Source organism: Protomyctophum bolini (assembly GCF_963924005.1).
Source record: "Protomyctophum bolini genome assembly, chromosome: 9".
NCBI classification, from domain to species: Eukaryota; Metazoa; Chordata; class Actinopteri; order Myctophiformes; family Myctophidae; genus Protomyctophum; species Protomyctophum bolini.
Window position 1 is genome coordinate 9,776,652 of NC_137870.1, and position 19,999 is coordinate 9,796,650.

The 19,999-nt window shown below is 43.5% G+C and overlaps 1 protein-coding gene across 2 annotated transcripts; it reads right to left on the bottom strand.

Annotated features, from left to right (window-relative positions):
- Positions 1 to 654: 654 nt before the first annotated feature.
- On the bottom strand, positions 655 to 18,203 carry LOC308320914 (protein yippee-like 2). 2 transcript variants are annotated; one of them, XM_080771652.1, is made up of 5 exons: positions 18,157 to 18,203; positions 10,624 to 10,855; positions 8,259 to 8,302; positions 7,604 to 7,712; positions 655 to 5,312 (listed from the first exon to the last, which is right to left on the bottom strand). In XM_080771652.1, the coding sequence occupies exons 2-5, from the start codon at positions 10,738 to 10,740 to the stop codon at positions 5,223 to 5,225; spliced, it is 360 nt and encodes a 119-aa protein (XP_080627778.1). In that variant the 5' UTR covers positions 10,741 to 10,855; positions 18,157 to 18,203; the 3' UTR covers positions 655 to 5,222. The 2 variants fall into 2 exon arrangements, with proteins under 2 accessions (XP_080627778.1, XP_080627777.1); XM_080771651.1 differs by lacking the exon at positions 18,157 to 18,203 and adding an exon at positions 17,608 to 18,057.
- Between the last annotated feature and the right edge of the window lie 1,796 nt (positions 18,204 to 19,999).

Consider the following 19,999-nt stretch of genomic DNA (forward strand, 5'->3'; position numbering starts at 1 on the left):
AAGGCAATATTGGTGATAAACGCACAGAGCAGCCAGCCATTTTGTTTTTCCATTCCCAGCAGAAAAGGGGTGATTGATGATGCACCTATCAGCATGGGGACCATATAAAGCCCTGTTCATACTCCAGTTTTAGGTGATAAGGTGACCACCGAAAACTACAACATGACGTCACTGAGCCAGCCGCGGTGATAAGCGACTCACCGCTCACCCAAACACATCTCTCTGTCACCTTTATCATCACCTACAGTAAAACTGGAGTATGACTAGGCCTTAAGAGAGAAGTGCTGTGACATCACCATGTCACTTATAGCTTGTTGAGTGCTCTGAGTGTATCCACAGTTGAAGATGACAACAAATGTTTAAGAAGTAGTGAAAGTAGCCAAGCTACATTGTAGTTCTACAAAGTAGTAGTAGTTCAACAAAGTAGCCAAACTACTACGAACTACAAAGTAGAACTACAGTACTACTTTGTACTTGTTTGTAGTTACTACTTTTGTAGTTCTACTATTTTCACTAGTTTGGGTCCCGTGCATGACATAATATCATATCTTGAAATTAAACGGGTTGAGAATACCCCCCCCACAGTGAACAAAACTAATAAGACAAGACTGAGGCCTAACATACTGCATAAAGGAACTATTAAGGCACATTCCATAATGTAGATATCAAGGTGCATTTTAATTGTTGAAGATCCAATGATATAGTCCGCATCATCATCATCATCATCATCCTTTACAAAAGACATTAAAATTGAAACATATTTTCAGTAAAAAAGTAGTAAGTATCATACATACAGCCAACCTGGGGTACCAGAGAGAGAGAGAGAGAGAGAGAGAGAGAGAAAGAGCATCCGTCATCTGACAAAATTGTAAATAAAATACAATACATTGACACTATTTACAGTTTGTAACACAGAGGTTGACACAAATTGTAACTCTCACGGTGAATACAGTAAATAGAATATATATTCATATATTAAGATCTGCCATTTACAAAATCATAATGCATATATATATATTATATAATATATATATATATTTATCACAGAGAAAGGCTATCCACAACCTTGGCTTCCAGCTATTCACAATAATAACTCCCATGAACACGTTGCCCAAAGCAAAAACAAAGATCTTTTGTTTGGTCAATTTATTGTTGATGGGCGGGTTCTTTGGTTGTGCTGTGGTTATACTTTCCCTGGCTCTGATTGGTGGGCTGGACCAACTCGTCAGTCAGGCGTATAGGGTTGGGAAGCGACATTCGAAATCCGACCCGGGTTGTGCTTATAGCCACGCCCGCTTCTGTGGCAACGCAGAAGTGCCTCCCGAAAAGGACAGAGTAGTAAGTCATGTTTTGGCGAGAGCGTCAAAGTGGCTATACTGGCCAATCACAGCGCGTCCTTGCACAACCCGGTAGGGTTTCGGAGCACGTGGTTGGGAACCATCCGGTTCCTTAACGAGATTCCCTCTTAACACTCCGATTCCTTAACGGTTCCCTTAAATGAGTACTATAGGGGACTCCAATTGGATCCTTACAGGACTGTAACGCAGAGAGAGTACAAATGGAACCATTTTTATCCTCTCAAACGTTTGAGAACCACTGGTATTATAGTAATTGTAATAGCAGACATCAAGTCCACATAGTACCAGCTCTGACAGTGTGATGAAAAAAAAAAAGTTCCAGAAACATTTCCAAATTCGAATGAACCTATTCCGGTTCTTCAATCTCGGAACCGGGTCTGAAATAGAACCGGTTCCGTGTCCGAACCCTAGTCAGGTGCTGTCGTTACAGAAGAGATTATGGGCAGCCTGCCAGAGTTTGCAGTCTTAAATTAAAAAAATGAGTTAGCATTCTCGCACTCCCCGTGTTTTGTTTTGTTTTGTTTTGTTTTTATGCCTGAAATAATGTCTGCAGTTAATACAATACATCAGTGAATATCCCACTAAGCTTATTTCATCAAGTAACATTACACATCAATCATCATGTCGAACACACTAGCATTCATCGTGGTGACCTTGAGGTCAACTGAGGTGTACTAGTTCGTTTGTGGCCTAACTTTCATTTTCGACAGAGATTATGTTCGGCAATAATGGAAAAATCCAATGTCAAAGTCCCGCAGCCTTTTTGCAGAGGGAACCATGAAGATTCACTTCATACTATAACTCCCGCCTACAAAAAGTAGATGTAATATAAATGACCACTGTATTCTGTTCAGGCCCACATGGTTCTAGTTAGATTATATGGAGTTAAGCTTGTGATACACTGAGTAACTTTAAGGGCAAATGCTGATAACAACATGACACATACTGTAGTGACCCACAGAGCAACGGATTTCATCAAACCATTCCTAGCAACGGAGCATCCCTGGCTGTGTGATCCCAATGCCCAGTGTGAATGTGCTGAGGTCTGGCCTTCTCTAAATCTCGCGTGGCCAGACTGTTGCCTCTCGTCATTTTCAAACGCTTCCGTCATACAGTCTGGAGAACAGAGGCTCTTTCCAATGATTTTCACTTGGTGCCAAAACAAGTCCTACTCGAAGCAAAACAGCGTGTCGATTGTTGAAGCTAAAGATGGCTAGTTCGTTTTTGGCATTGTTTCTTCTTTCACTAGTTTTGTCGGTGTTAATTACATGATACTTTTCTGTGTTCAACTATCCGTGCAACAAATATAATGAATACATAAAATAAAATGAATCTACCGCTCGTATGACGTCTCGGGTGTGTTTCTACAGCTCCGTAAGCACCGCGTCGTGATTGGTTTAATATCTTTCCGGTCTGAGCAGCAGAGACAGCTTCCGTTACTCGGCCGAAGTACTCGGCTCTAGTTGTAGTTCCAGACTCTACGTAGCATTTGGAGATTTGTGGAATAGTTGTCTGGCTACGCGAGACTAAATGCCCAGTGAGGATGTGTTGATGTCTGGCCTTCTCTAATGTTATCCCTCATAATAACTCTAAAGCCTAGTTTATATTGGCCACACAATGGGCTCACTCAACAAAAACTCTGATATTTCTGGCAAGCGGCACCATCCCGCGAATTAGGCGGTATGATCCTCAGTGTTAATGTATCCATTTGTAACTTTGAGAGTGTGCATGGTCAAATGTAACCAAACAACCCTTAATTTAAGGGTTGTTTGGTAATATGGGACCATTTGGTGACATACCTGTATTATGTACACTTTTAGAGTTACATTTTCATGATTTTACTGTGTGAGCAGCTTTTAAAGCAGTTGAAGAAAGTTACTATAGGAGGCCATACAACACGAGCGTGAAGTGTTAAGGGCTGTTTACAGTCCCTTTCCCTTTTGGAAAAATACCACACATGTGTTTTTTGGGTAGCGCATATCTATCTATCTATCTATCTATCTATCTATCTATCTATCTATCTATCTATCTATCTATCTATCTATCTATCTATCTATCTATCTCTCAACTATAGCCTACATTTATTTGACTGCTTCAGTTACTACTTTGTAGATTTGGTTTATTATAACCGGTACAAAACATTACTCACTTCAGCCCTATATACATTTTGAAATGCCATTTGAAAATGCCCATTGTAATTTGTGAGCTTGTAGATCGGCTATTTTTTTTCAAAAGAATTTTATACATTTGAAAACTTCAAATGGGACATTCTACACAATGAGTACTTTGGTACTTCAAGTACATTTTGCCTCAAATACTTTTGTACTTTTACCCAAGTACATTTTTAATTCCGGTATTGATACTTTTACTTTATGTAAAACATTTGAGTACTTTCCCACCACTGTGCATAATATTGTATAATATGTGTTTGTTCACTTAAAATAGGCAGGAGGAGGAGGAGAGCTTGCGTTATGATGAACGACACTTTTTGGGAAACCCAGCCCAAGTGGTTCACCTGAGACACGCTTATGCCGTGTAATTCAAACCAGCCCAAGTGACTAAAGGTAGACCCAGAGATGTATTACCGGCACTAGACGCACGTACACAGAAGGAAAAGCGACGGTTCACCTTACAGTACAGTGACTGCGCATCAACGAACGGATAAACTGGAAAAACCCAAAGGTCCTCCTAGCTGCTTCACTTCACTCCAGTCCACTGCTGATGCGAGCGAGGTCAAATTCCTCCGAGGGTTTTTAGGACAAGCTGATGTCTGTTTGAATCCCTGTCACTGTCATCCCACCACCCTGGCTCTTCTAACTAAGCCTCGTCACTACGTAGCTGCTGCTAAGACCTGGTGCATGCAGACTACTCTGGCCAGCTGACTCCGTAAAACACCCCCCCCCCCCCACGCAAGCAAGCAGCACAGAAGTGGATTAGGGTCTTCCACTCTCCCCTGCCCCATCCCATCCCAGCCCACCCAGGGTCAGGGTCAGGCCAGCCTGGGCCTGGCAGACAGCATGCCTGTGAGCCTTCGTGCCAAGCCTTACTGACCCAGCTGGCATCATCATGGCCCAGATCAGCTGGATTTGACATTAACCATCTCGGGGCGTACGTCTCATTCAAGCTGTTCCCAGGGCATCAGGGGGATGCCCTGGGAATGCCTGTCAGCTGTTTAAAACCGGGGCCAGTGAGTGAACCCTGTCAAACCAGGACACTGGCCCTCTCTCTCTCTCTCTGACGACATTTCCATTCGGAAGGCATTTCTCTTCTGCAACTAAAAATGTCAAGTTAGCAGTTAGTAGTAATTGCCCCTGTTATAAAAAAAAAAAAGGACCAGCATTGACTGTATTGCTTCGGGTGTTTGAATTACGATCATTAAATCATGACTGCTGCAGTCACAATGCAGAATATACAACAAGGCTTTCTTCTCCTTGTTTTCTTCTTCTGCCACTGACGGACGGACGGTCATCTAGCTCTGCTAGTTTCATACAATGATCTTCTAAGTGTCAGCCTGCCTGTGCTCCGTCTGTTCTGTATACAGCTAACCTGTCGGGCTGGTGTGTGTGTGTGTGTGTGTGTGTGTGTGTGTGTGTGTGTGTGTGTGTGTGTGTGTGTGTGGTTATCAGCAGCGGCAGGAGAGGGGAGTGAGGGGGGGTAGGGGTTTACAGAGGTTAATGGTAAATCAACCATACCAAAGTCACACACTCATCCGCCATCACCATGCCCGGCTCCTTCCCCCCCCTCCCCCCCCCCCCACCCCGTTTCCCCGAACAGACTGTCCATCCATCCATCCGTCCAGCCAGCCAGCCAGCCAGTCCGCTGCTCGCTGTCCTTCATGCTTCATGTGGTCGCTCCGCTCGTCCCTCAGTCCCAGCCGTTGTCCTTGATCATGTGGGCCAGTTCGATGATGAACTTGCCCTCCTTGTATTTCTGACTGCTCTCGAAGGCGTGCTCCTGTAGACGGATAGAGAGGCGGAGAGGTTAGAAGTTAGAACGAAATACCCTTTATGTCTGTGTGTTGCACCAATGGAAAGTATCTAAAAGCGCTTCTGAAAGAACCTCTGAACTCCATTTGATCCTCAAACTGTCAGTAGGAACACCACTGCTCTGTGGGGGCACTGACTGCAGCTCTGTGTGTGTGTGTGTGTGTGTGTGTGTGTGTGTGTGTGTGTGTGTGATAAGATAAAGATAAGATATGTGATAAGATAAAGACATCTATCTGTATGATGCGTAGATGAGGCGTGCAGTGTTAATTTAGTTGACTAACACTTAAAAACGGCTTTTCCAGAAGACTAAATAGGACTAAGACTAAATAAAAAATATTATGAAAAAATTAACACTGGATGCGTGGACATTGTATTGAACCTGTTTCAGTTAAAGAATACACCGCTAAGCAGTGTATTCCATTATTACCAATAGTACTCAAGCAAATCTGCATAAATACATGCCGTAAACCTGAATATATCCAGTAAATTACTTCATGTTTTATGATGAAGCCTCTCTATCTGGTGTGGTATTGAGCTACTTTCAGCGTGTTATCAGATACGTTGCTTGAGGAGGGCAGTAGGTCAAGCTTCTCCGCGGAACTTTGACAAACAAGCCGGGGCCTGAAAACCGATATTAATAACGGCTGCACACTCAGTCATATTTGGTGTCTCTGCGGTTGTGTACTGCACATGTGCACGTACGTACGCGCATGTCCACATGTCTGTGCACTATAACGATCTCGTGTGGTACTTCTGTTTTGTTTGGCCTGTTTGCCAGACCGCATTAGAGGGGAGTTATTTTTAAAGAGAAGGATTTGGGTGAGGTCTTATCGAGGTTACGAATCACTCACCTTTTTTTTTTATAGATAGACATGTTAGGGTGGAGGTTTAGGTTAAGGTAAGGTGCTACTGGGGAATAATGCAAGTCAATGGAATGTTTGCATAGTGTATGTCAGCAGCACGAGGGAGGGAGGGTGTGCATGTATGTATGCGCGTGTGTTTGGCATACAGGCAGAGACAGAGCCACAAGAAGACCCTGTTATATTCTCACCTCCATGTTTATGGGACCTGGCAGTGACAGCTGCACATACTCTGCGGTGATATATGGGGCAGCGACCATCCGAGGACCCCTAGTTCAGATCACATAAACTCCGAGGCCTAAAATATCACCTCTACTAAGTACATGCATGGCAGCGCGTGGCGGGTGGCGTTCAATATCACAACGTTGGGTCAGATAGCTGCCGCGACTCTAATTTAGCCTGGCTAATATCACACTGTCCGCCGAGGGCAATTGTTTTTTTGGGGGGGGGGTTTTGCACCGGGACGTTCTTGTCTGGCCACTGCGAGGCTAACTCTATTATGGGTTACACTTGGTCGTTACGGCAACTAGGCAATGTAAAATAAGTATTTAATTCATAGTAATAGGTGTGTGTGTGTATAAATAGTTGTGTCTTTTCATTGTAACCTCAACTTGTAAAAAACATAGGTGTTGTTCATCTATCAGTCTGCTGTTCACACATCTTGCTGTTCAGTGTGCACTCACCTGAATGACTGCGGGGGTATTTCTGAGGACCCAAGGAAGTGCACTGTTTACTTTTTAATGTTAAGTCGATCACTTGATCGGACGGTTCTCCAGGAACCAACACATTCCTTTGCACCACAAAGGGAGGGACTTTCACCCACAAAGTGAGGGACCTTCGCTTTAGACCGTGACAGAGCGGCGCCGTCTCAAGCGAACTTGAGCCACGAGCAAGCTAAAGCGAGAGACGAACGTGTCGAACGTTGCGAAGTTCGCTTGAACCGACTCTGCCCCGTTCGAGTTGCGACCCGATAGGCAGAGAATCGTGAATCCTCGTACCCCCCCCCCCCCCTCCCCCTTACAGCGGAGTACTCCCTACCTCACTGACTGACAGCCCGTCTCATCCAATCACAAGCCCCGGTGCTCCTTCCAGCCCCTCCCTTTGTGGTGCAGAAAAGTGGGGTCTGGACACGCATTCCAATAAATAGCGGCCACGCCCGAACGGGCACTGCACTAGTACAGTGAAAAATGAAGTTGCCTACCGGACGGTATACCTACTAGACTTTACAGCCGTAGCACTACATCCACATTATGAACGGTTCAAATAGGTTCAAGCTGAATTAGGGTCTATAATAAGAGCCCCCCACCCCACCCTCTCAACTAAATGTGGATGCCGTTTCTGCACTTGTGTATGTTTTTACAAGTATACACTCCCGATGATTCTGGCCAAGCATACTTACGTATTTCCAGCCGAGAGTAGTCTTGCAGTTCTCACAATAGATGTCTGCCACGGCATGCAGGCCTGTGAGCAGAACCCGCTCCTCTGCAGGGCCACACCCGACATTCACACTGCCGAGAGAGAGACAGAGAGAGAGAGAGAGAGAGAGAGAGAGACAGGGGGAGAGAGGGAGGGAGGGGTGGGACATGCAGTGAGTGGAGGAGAGGAGAGAGAGGTAAAGTAAAGAAAGAGCAATGCAAGTGGGTTCAGCATCAACTTGTTCAGCTCCATGTATGGCCTTGCCAGAATGACTGACTGCCTCACAACCATTTGCATTGTGCAAACTACTACAGGCAGACCCAGACAGGGCACGGGGCCATGCATGCAGCATGGAGATTCCAACAGCCAGCTCATTTTCACATTTGATTTGCCTGAACTCCAAGGCATTATGCTTTGACAGTGCCTTTACATACAGTATAGGCATACTTAAATACCAATTCTGTTGCAGTGGCCATCAAAGCAATATGTCATATTTAGCAGACTGCATAGTATTATAATAATATCAATTCAACTCCTATACAGTGCATTTTAGCGTTCCCCTGACAAAGCTTTAGACTGAGGTTCATTCAGACACAAACGGGTCATTGGAAACACAAGCATTACAGACAGATACTCACACTGCGTTGAACAGGTAAGCTCTCCCTTGGCTCCCCTGGAATGACTGGAGATTGGGAATGAGGAGAGGAGAGGGGAGAGGAGAGGAGAGGAGAGGAGAGGAGAGGAGAGGAGAGGAGAGGAGAGGAGAAAATAAAGTGTAATTAATGATAATCAGAAACAGCATCATCAAATACAGTAAAATGAACATATATAATAGAATTATACACATAATTAGATTAGATACCATCATGCTTCCAGCAATTCCAGTTCATTAGCTTCAACAGACAACCACATGTTGATTTGAAACCCACAACTAACCAGTTTAAATCATTCCCTTGTGTCAATGTACCCTCCTAATAATGTACTTCACAAATACTGTACTCACAGTGATGGCATCACTGATTGATGCAATATGCAGTTTTAACACAAGCAATGCACTTTTTGGGGACTGGCATATGTTGTGCATACAGCTTTATTTGCCAGAAAAATTAAGACTGCAAGAAATGGAAGATTAGTTGTTGAGTCAACTGCATTTTGTCTGTTTCCTTTTCGATGTCTTCTGACAGAGAGGGCTGTGTGTATACTGTATTATTTGAAGAAATGTTTAATGATTGCATATGGAATAATATGATAGTCTGCCTATCATCCAGTTCACTAACCGGCTTATCTCTCTCAATCCATTCTCTCAGGCAACGTGTGGACCCCGTGGAAGATTAGAGCAACCGCGGCACAGCGGAAGCTAATGTTGGATCCAAATAAAGAATAAAGGCAATGGTTTAATATCTGGAATGATGGTTTGACAAAGCAGGTGCTCCATAAACGCCAGCTTGTTCAGATCGCTGCTGCCAACGTTTTAAAGAGAGGATAAAACTAGATCCTGTTTTATAGAGGATAGAGGACACTTCACTGGCTCCCAGTGAAACAAAGCATTCATTTTAAAGTGCTTCTCATTGATTTTTTAATCTATCAATGGCTTAGCTTGGCTCCTTCTTATGTTTCTGACATGCTTGACCCATACGTGCCACCCCAGAACCCGTCATCATCCGAGGAAAAAGGAAAACTCTAAATCAGGTTGTGGTGCTTTTAATCATTATGGTCCAACTCTGTGGAATTCTCTGACAATTGATCTACTGTTATCTACTGATCTAAGGTTAGTTGTTGTCATATTGTCTTTGTTTAAAAGCAAACTAAAATCCTATACCTATTTTCACCAGCTTTCAGCTAGATTGTGAAATAACTCAGTTTAGTATTTTATTGATTTTGTATTTTTCTTATTCTTGTATGTATTGCATTTCATTGAAGTACATTGAGTCCGCGCTTGTCGTGAGCTATGAGCTTGTAGGTCTGCTATTTTTGAAAAATCGTAAAATATATTCTTTCAGAGCCTAAATGGGTTAAACTGAAATATCGTGGACATGAAAACAATCATAGTATACTGTATATGTGTTGACACAACCTCAACCATGCATGGATTAAATTACAAAGCCATCAAACACCGTATACACTACAGCACTAGACCTCTTGTCTGCTTCACTTTCCAGGTTGCGTAACGATTAGCTTCCAGAATAAAAAATATCGTTCTGTTTCCAGGGGCAACCGAAGCGCTCGTTGCTGCTGCTGGTGAGATGAGTGGAGTCATGGGAGACGTGCACGCCACGCCACGCCGCCACGGTGGCGAGCACCGGAGGGAAGTAACATTTACATAAGTACTGTACTCAAGTACATTTTTTAGGTATCTGCCTGTATACTTTACTTGAGTATTTCCAATTCCCAATACTATTACTTCTTCTACTTCACTACATCTCAGAGGCAAATATTGTACATTTACTCCACTGCAGTTATTTAAAAACTTTAGTTACAATAGTTACTTTGATTATTATTATTAGGCCTATACAAAACATACATCAAACACTTCAGCCCTATATACTGTACATTTCGGGCCAATTGTCATTTTGTTGCAGTTGATTGTTTTCTTTCGATAGTTTTGTTTTGTCTGGTTGAATTGTCTGTCAAATATTTTTTGTATTTATGTAATGTATTTTGTAATTTGCGGAACCCCTTGAAAACGAGACCGTTCATCTCAAGGGGTTACTCCTAATAAAGAATTTCAGACATTTGAAAATAGCCGATCTGTTATCTGCTTTCAAAATATTCTTCATACATTTGAAAACTTTGAAATGAGACATTCTGCATAGTGAGTACTTTTTCTGCTTTTGGTACTTTCAAGTACATTTTGACGCCAATACTTTTGTATACTTTTACTCGTATACCACAGTATAGTTCTACATTGCAGTTTTACTAAAGTAAAACAATTTTTTCTGAAAACTGTCAGGATTCAGAAGACCTTTTTAGAATCTGATCTCAGGTCAGAATGGGTTGTCTTACCTTGGAGATGAGCTCGTCGTGGTTGGCCAGGTGCGCTCTGCAGTGGATGCAGCTGTAGGTGCGGTGGCAGCTGGGCAGGTAGGCCTGGAAGGTCTTGGAGCGCGTCATCCTGACCATGGGCGGGGTCGGCGGGCGGTGCAGGAAGGGGCTGCCGGCCCAGGTGGGCTCGCAGGGGAAGCACCGCAGCACACAGGTGAGGGCCGTGGTGGCCGGCGGGGAGGGAGGCACACACCTGAGGAAGAGGAGGAGGGGGTGTTGGAAGAGGGAGAATGGTTAGGGGAAATAATGGCATTGTTATAGGGCTTTTCCAAGTGCTCAAAGCGCTTTGGTTCATTCATTGGGTTACTATACTTTGGTCCGACATACCATTGGTCCGATCGACTACCTACCCCAAACCCTCACCCTAACCATAACCACGAGCACGGGGCAGCACACCTAAACCTAACCCCAAACCCTCACCCTAACCATAACCACGAGCACGGGGCAGCACACCTAAACCTAACCCCCAACCCTCACCCTAACCATAACCACGAGCACGGGGCAGCACACCTAAACCTAACCCCAAACCCTCACCCTAACCATAACCACGAGCACGGGGCAGCACACCTAAACCTAACCCCCAACCCTATCCCAAGTCGGACCAAAGTATGCTCCCCATTCATTGGGAGGTGAAGCGGCGAACAGTCGACGCCAGTGTCTTCACTTTCCACGTTAGCTAGCACCGACCGACTCCTTGGAGGCAACGTGGGATTCAGACAGGGGCATCCGGGATTCGAACCGCCGGCCCAGAGATCATTGGACGACCTGCTCTAAGTCCTGAGCCACAGCCAGCATGGTTACATTATTCAACATTATCTCTAGACTCTGTAGACTACTGTATGTCCTCTTGTACGGCCAATTGTTCCATTAGCAGTGATCAAACTGAGCAGGAGTCTTCTGTGCGTATCGGAAATGCAACCAAAGATGCACTAAAAAGTGGACTCCAGCCAACAGTAAAACTAAATGTCTTGTGAACACCTTAGTTCATGGCTTTTAGCTGCTATACCCTTGGTGGATGTGACATTGTCCTTGTTTACAGCTTTGTGTTTACAGCAAAGGTTGATATAACGACAGTCATAGACTTATATCGAGTGTGGTGTCCCTTCAAAAAAACGAAATCTCTAATTTTAGGAATTCTTGTTATGACACCAAAAGGTTAAGGCTTAGGCTAAGGCTTAAGCACACTGTGCAATTCTCTGGTCGAGACAGATTTGTGTGCTTCTTGTCCTCTACTAATAATGCCATTCTCTCACATTCAAGTTCTAATAGACTAGCCAGTCGTAATGTTGTACTAACTCAGGCCTTTCAGTACACATGGTTATCAAGTAACACCACCTCACATTCTGTGAAGTTTGGGAGATAATCTACTTAGCCTCGCAGCACAACTGTGAGGATCTCGCCAGGCTCCGTCCTTGATATCCAAATAAACCCAGGCCTTAAAATACTTCTGATGGGGTGCCCCGGTAACTGAGTAGATTAGCGAGCTGGCCTGCATGGCTGGAACATAACACAGGCCTGCAGGCATGGAGGCTGGAGCCAACAGCAGAGTGTGTATGTTTTGACTAACTTTACATGCAGAGCCAACATACATTTGGGGCCCTCCAGTCAAGTCCACTTCAAATCTCTATGGTTTTATATGTTTAATGCCATTTCAGCCATGGTTCCAGTTTTGGTACTGGATGTAATTAATAAATCAATCGCACACACACACACACACACACACACACACACACACACACACACACACACACACACACACACACACACACACACACACACACACACACACACACACACACACACACACACACACAACCTCAGTATGAGGTACTGGTACTTTCTAAGCACATGCTACACTGAATCTGGTTCATGATGGCGGGCTGTCCCCGTTTTCTCACAGATCTTTCCCACAGTCTGTGAACTGTGCCATCTCTGAACTACATAAATAAGTACATAAAAATACAACTCTGAATGAGGGTGTATAGTGTGCGTGTCCCAGTGGCTACAGCCAGGACCAATATGGAATAGGCTAGTACATTTTTAGTGTTGGACAAAAGCCTGATAAAGGCTGCAGTGCCAATGGAAACGGGGCTGTAGTGTGTGATATAAATAAGACATGGCCTTGTTTTCTCAACTGTGACTCTCAGGCAACAGTGTCCTCAGTACAGTTGTCACTGACTGAGGACCCCTAGGCATACACCTCGTATCATATACAGACACACTATGGATACATACGGTACACATACTGCGGACACTCTCAGTTTATGTAGGAACACCTCCTTAAATGCAGCCACGTACGTACACAGCCACACACGCATGCATGTATGCATGCACACACAGTACACACACCAACACTCTCTATTTTCATTAGATAACTTAAATGTTTTTTCCCCTCATGTTTTATGAAACAACATTTGAGGAGTAAACACACAATGGCACAATATCATATTCCAGTTCATTCGTACGGTGAAAGACGTGCCCGAAGTTGTCTTTTCCATCAGAAAGGCCAGGGCAAAGGCAAGCACTTGAAATTATGTGGAACAAGAACAATCTCTGTGGAATTTTAGTACCCGTTGTTAGTTATTACTGTCAGTCAGATTTACTGCTTGAGACAAATATGCCCCTAATGGATTTACATTTAGCTGCAGCGATGGGAGTTCTGATTACCTTTGTCTGCTAAGGATGTCTGACAACAAGTCTGTATTTTTAATCTACCGGTATCTACATTCTGATTTTCAGCATTACATTGTGAATTAATATAGCCTCTCTTTATTGGTGATTAGTCATTCTCATTCAAATGCTGTTAAATGACCACTTCACCACTTTTCAACGTATGTTCACATAATTGGTCCTCACTAATGATCATGATAAAATTACACCATTGTTTTCTACCGAGTCTGTGTCTCATAAGAGGTAAGTATCATGTCAGCATCATGGTCAGTATCATGGTCAGTATCATGGTCAGTATCATGTCAGTATCACGTCAGTGTCATCTCTGCAGAATAATTGTAATTTAAACTCACTTGGACAACATTAGCATTTGAACAATACAATAATTAGGTGATTGTTCAAATCCAAGACAATGCTTGTTCTCAGCCTGCTCGGAGAGAGGACAAGCTGTTTGTTTGTAACGAAATGCTGATGCAGAGACAATGCTATTGAGCAATAAGACGCTCTTTGATCAAAAGAGAAGACTGTACAGACACAAGTTATGTCGACAGAGGCAGTTTATCAGACATGACAATCAGTCACACAAGTGTCAGCTTTCTCCCATTCGCTAGTATCTGCATGCCTACTGTATCTCTCTGTCATAATCTATAGCCATTCTACAGTGTGTAGTCGCAGATGTGATGCGATTGTGAACTTCTGGGTCTTCACTTTTTTTGTGCACTACGATGTTGTATCATGACAGAGCATAAATAAGGCATATCTTCGAATCTTCGGCCATTTGTACAGAAGTCAACAACGCATTGGATATAATTCCATTTGTTTGAATGTGCTGTGTGTGTGTGTGTGTGTGTGTGTGTGTGTGTGTGTGTGTGTGTGTGTGTGTGTGTGTGTGTGTGTGTGTGTGTGCGCGCATGTGCGTGTGTATGTGCGTGTGTGCGTGCGTGCAATATATGTCTTCTAGTGTGTCCATCCATCCATCCAGCTGTCTGTCTGCCTCCTGTTTGACTTGTATGGATGCTTTGTCTACTCCGGTCACCCTTCATGTCTGTCAGCGTCTACAGCAGGTCATTTAAGTGTACTGTGTCGTCCATTCTGAGTGTCACCATAAAATGCTAACGTGCTAGAATCTTCACCAAGCCCACAGGCAGGCCCCTCGTATATCCCATGAACAACCTTTATTATGTAAGGTAGGGCTGCTGCTGCTACTGCTGCTGCTACTGGGGACAGTGGTGCTGTGCTTGACAATGACGGAGAGAGCATAAGAAAGAGTCTGAGAGAGAGATGGAGGGAAGAGAACAGAGAGTTGAGCAAGCAGGGGGTGGTTGGTGGGAGAATTGATTGTTTGAATAATTGAATTGTGTAGAATGGGTACAGTAACAGTTCAAGGGAAGTTACAGGTCAATACTAAATAGAGGATAAAACCCAGAAAAAGCACTGTTAAGACTTGTTTACATAAGAGTCTGCCATTTTCAATTAATCAGGAAGGGGACGAGAATGACGGCAAGGGAGAGAAGCAAACAAAACAGAATGACTGATAAGGAGGGAGGGAGGGAGGGAGGGAGGGAAGGAGGGAGGCAGGAGAGAGAGGTAAAGGGAGAAAGGGAAGAGAGTGAGTGTGCTCCCTCCCTCCATCCTTTCCTTGTGTTGTCATGTTTTGTCATATCTCGTGTCCGTCGCACGGCGTCGCAGCCCCCTGAAGATCAACGGTACAGTATAGGTACTTAATCGCTGCTCTGCTCAGTCAGCAGCATGGAGCAGAAAGAATGACATCATTGGCCGGACATAAATACTCTTCACTCTGCCCCATATCAGATCTAGATGATGCAGAGGCCTTTAATGGCATCATGATTCTCTATTCCAAAAATGCACTACATACATTCCTCATTTTGTCATTTGTCTCCCTTTAAGGGAAAAACTAGGCATTTAAGGGAGTCCCTTAATGCCTTGTTTTGGTGATGTTTCTTATTGTGGCTATTTTGCCTATCATTTAATTGATGTGGTACAGAATAGAAGTTTGATGGGAGATTAGGATGGCAGTCAGCACAAATAAATCCAAAGCATTTATATAGGCTCACATACTTAATCAGCAACCCAGATAGAGAGAGACAGTCAGGGAAGATGGTAGAGAGAAAGTGATTAGTAGTAGTAGTAGCAGTTTCTGTTGAGTCCCAGTGCCTTCGTTTGCGTAAGTGCTGTGGAGACGGAGAGGGGCCCCACCATGGGGCCCCACGGACAGATCATCTTTCAAGGCCCACAACAACTCTCTCTTACCCCAACTCAGTCACTGCATATTGACTCCAGTCCTCACATGATCGATAAACTAACTACATCATGGACACACTGACTGCAGTGAAGTCAAGTGAGAGACACTGGAAAGGTTGATTGGAGAAAACGTGAGATTTGTATATACCGTTGAATGTATTGAATTCATCTATTCTACACCATCGGCCACCGCCTCACCCTGATCACTCACTGACTTGCATTGGATGTTGCATGTCAGACATTTGTTTACCTACCAGTACGCATACAGCATTTCAGTAATTGTATGTTGGGGGGGGGGGGGGGGGGGCTGTGCGTGTGTGTGTGTGTGTGTGTGTGTGTGTGTGTGTGTGTGTGTGGGGGGTGGGGGTGGGTTCTTACTCTGAGTAAAATGTAAGTGCTGTGGTGGCTATAAGACGAATCCGGTCACACAGTCAGGCAGTAGTGGTTCACCTTATCTAGGGCAGAACTACAGTCAGTCAGCCACCACAGTGTGACAGCCACCAGCAGCACAGATGGTGGGGATGCCTCCCTATAGCCCTGGACCATAGCCTAGCCTAGGAGACCCTGGCCCTGGACCATAGCCTAGCCTAGGAGACCCTGGCCCTGAGGCCATTACCTGGACCCAAACACTGGGGGCTGCACGCGCGCATCCACTTTCTACTGGCAGTAGACATTTGTTTTTCTATATCTATACTGTATACAACACGTTTTCCCACTTTATTTTTTTGTTGCCTGGCTGTGTTTAAATGTTCTGATGAATTGAAAATGGAGGACCCTTAAGTAAACAATTAAGTCTTTATCTTCTTAAAAGATTTTGTATTGACTTGTACTTTCCTTGAACTGTGCCCAGTCTACAAACTGTTAATAGAATGTCCGTTCAATCAATCAATCAATCAATCAATCAATCAATCAATCGTTTGGTGCCTTTGAAAACAACATGAAAACCATCTGAGACGTAGGCTACTTCAGAGGTTATGATTGATCACTGATCAGATATGTTTGGTTCATTCACGAGCACATGACTCGCCGATGACTGTCTGTCTACTCTGTTCACACTGATGTATTGATTGATTGCTGTGGTGTTGTTGACGCACACTCACACTCACTCACTGCGCCCCCCCCCCCCGCCCCCGCCCCCCTCACAGATAGGGAGCTGTCGATGGCGCATACACACACAGTCACATACAGGACATAAGCACGGGCACGGCTACATGCAGGCGCAGCGTGCGCGTGTGCAGCAGCCTAATTATAGCCCCACTAGACAGCTCCTCCACTGCAGAGAGAGAGAGAGCTCCCCATCCCATCCACAACAATAACAACCTCCATGACCATGCATCATCATTCTAGCACAGGGGGGGTTTTCAACCCTTTTCATATCAAGGACCATTGTTTATTCTGCATTTGAGCCACGGACCACCGTTTGATGAGATTTATAAGCCTCTCAGATCAAAGACTAATATTTTGTGGTTGTTGGATAAGATTTTGACTGTCCACAATTCCATGCTGTATTGATGTTGGTAACATTAGGAGAGATAACAGGCAAACGTTGATCAAAATAACAATTCTTCTACATCGCCAAGTGTGTAGACTTCTTGTAAATTATAAGTAGGCCTAATTTGCAGATGTTTAACAATAATTTAACTTTGAGCGTAAAATTAAAGATCCAATAGTTAAAGATCTATCTATAATGAGGGACCGTTTAATTGGTTACCAACTCATTTAGCTGGGGAACACTTGGAACCCCCTCAAGGACCACTGGTGGTGGTCCCCGGACCACTGGTTGAAAACCATGCACTGTTCTAGCAGCACAAGTCATAAATGTTATAACTCCCAACAAAAGTAGGCTATAATATATAAATACTATACATAATATAGGCTCTAAATAAATAGGCTGTGTTCATGCATTTATTTGAGAATATACGCTTGCTTCACTGTCATAAAATTAAAGTATAATAACAACCAATGCACTAATAAGTTGCGAGCAAACAAACTGGAGAGAAAAACACTATTTACCTTTGAAGGGAAGAAAAATGTATAGTCGCCACGTAGAAAAAGTCCTCCTAGGGTCTTTCTCGCGGTAATGCCCAAAATTCGCCCTGCTAAACCTCCTTCTTTCGCATTCCTTTTTCGTGGCAAATTTCCTCTAGCCTGTCTGTATAGTCTCCCCCCAGCCTTGGCTATATGGTCGTGCAGACAAATGCAGTAATGTTTTGACGCGCCAGCCAGCCAGCCCCAGGCAGCGCGCAGCAGCAGCAGCTGTAGGTAGGTACCCAACAGAGTTGTTTCACAATCACACCGTTACTGTACTGTACTGTATACCTCGACTAGATGAAGAGAAGAATAACTGACAGGCGCCTAGTCCAACCAACAAAGCGATAAGGCATAGCAACACTCAGCCTATTGGCCGTGCGTAGACACGAGTGACCAATAATCTAACTGTTGGCTTAGATTTTTCTTTTTTTCCCTTTTTTTTTTAAGAGATCTCTCCAGCAAATACCTGAAAGAAATATTATGAGTTTTACCAAAAGCCTTTCAGGCAGACAAGATTGAGAGAGCACGTACCACGCAATGGACACAGCGTCAAGTTCAAGTTCAGACAAAGAGATGCAGTCAGATGCTGCAATGTGGCTTATTTATAATGGTAAAAGCTGTCATCGGCGTAGATCATTTCCATGACACAAAACGTGCCTGTTTATCTCAGTTTACTTAAGAAAACCATCCAGTCAACAGCGCCACCTCCTGACAATTTTGTATACTGAAAGACTAAGTTCTATATTGTGATCAGTAGGGATACTCAAATAGATTTACCTGTGGGCCACATTACAAAAATGGCAAGGGGCCAGGGGCCAGTAGATAAAATTACGACATTAATGATACTTGATAACTTCTCTCTTTCAATTGCTTTATTTTCGCAAAATGTATCAAAGTACAATGTGCATGCACACAATATGTAAATAAATAAATGTGTTACATTTTCTTGCATAAACACAAAGAGCTGTTTCCATAACTGCACAAATTATTGCACATAACATGAGTAGCTGTTATAATAACATAATAACATAACATGAGTAGCTCTTTGCCTGCCTGCCTGCCTGCCTGTCTGTCTGTCCATGAGTAGTTATTTGTCTGTCTGTCAATGAGTAGCTGTCTGTCTGCCTGCCTGTCCAATTGTCCATGAGTAGCTGTCTGAGTAGCTGTCTGCCTGCCTGCCTAATTGTCCATGAGTAGCTGTCTGTCTGCCTGTCTATGAGTAGCCGTCTGCCTGCCTGCCAACCAGCAAGTTGGTTATGGCTGAGTAAAATAAAATACAATAAACACAATTTGCCTGAAAATAGATTACCCAGCTATGACCTTTTTCATGAAAAAAAATGAGTAGTGATATGGCTGACTGAGTAAAATAAAACAATCTACCTGAAAATAGATAGCTATAAGTGAAGAGCAATTTCCGCAATTACCATTTCCGCATTTTCCGCAATTTCCATTTCCGCAATTTCCTCAATTTCCATTTCCGCAATTTCCATTTCCACCATTTCCGCAATTTCCGCAATTACGATTTCCGCAATTTCCATTTCCGCAATTTCCATTTCCACCATTTCCGCAATTTCCGCAATTTCCATTTCCAACTATTAATGGCAGCTGGGTTTCATCATTCAAATAAAATAGAATTCTGTCCGTTTAGCTATAAAATTATGTCAGGGAATAGGGATAGGGATACACAGTATATGTCTTTCATTTGCATTGCATCTCCCCCCCCCCCCCCCCCCCCCCCAAGCTTTTATTTTCGTTCGAGTAATAGTACAACTCTAATAGTATTACTTATAATAATGTAATTAAAGATAACTTCATTCAGATTTATTTATTTTTATTTCATTTTCCAGATTTTTTTTTCTTTTTTTTTTTAAATTTTCATTGGTGGGCCAGTCATAATGGTCCCGCGGGCCTGATGTGGCCCGCGGGCCTGAGGTTGAGTATCACTGCTCATTGCTATGTTTGTTCAGTAACAGGAGTCTCCATGTTGTCTCTCCAGCTTTTTATTTCAATATTAAATAGAAAATGCATTTTCAGGCATACCAACTTTATCCAATCGGGATAGCGAACACAGTCAGGTGTCAGGATACAGATTAAACAAGTGGAATTGTAAGTGATGACATAAATAAATGAGGAGACACAATTGGAACTAGAACTGGAACACTATACAAATTAAGCTGATAAATGGCTACTCTCTCAAGATTGGCTGAAATTTTGTCACCTACCTGAAAATGTATTTTCTGTTTTATTAAAGAGCTGGAGAGACAGGGAGACTCCTGTTACTGTTACATCCACCCATCATAAATTCATGAAAATAAAATAAACTTTTTTATTTTCTCCAATCAAACAATCACAGAAAAATAAGAGTTATTGGAAA

What these genes read in the sequence shown, in the direction of transcription:
- LOC308320914 (XM_080771652.1), bottom strand. Translation starts at nt 10,740, where the DNA reads ATGGTCAGGATGACGCGCTCCAAGACCTTCCAGGCCTACCTGCCCAGC. An exon ending in GCTTACCTGTTCAACGCAGT is followed by an intron (nt 7,713 to 8,258) that starts GTGAGTATCTGT and finishes CTCTCTCGGCAG; the next exon opens with TGTGAATGTCGGGTGTGGCC. An exon ending in CTACTCTCGGCTGGAAATAC is followed by an intron (nt 5,313 to 7,603) that starts GTAAGTATGCTT and finishes ATCCGTCTACAG; the next exon opens with GAGCACGCCTTCGAGAGCAG.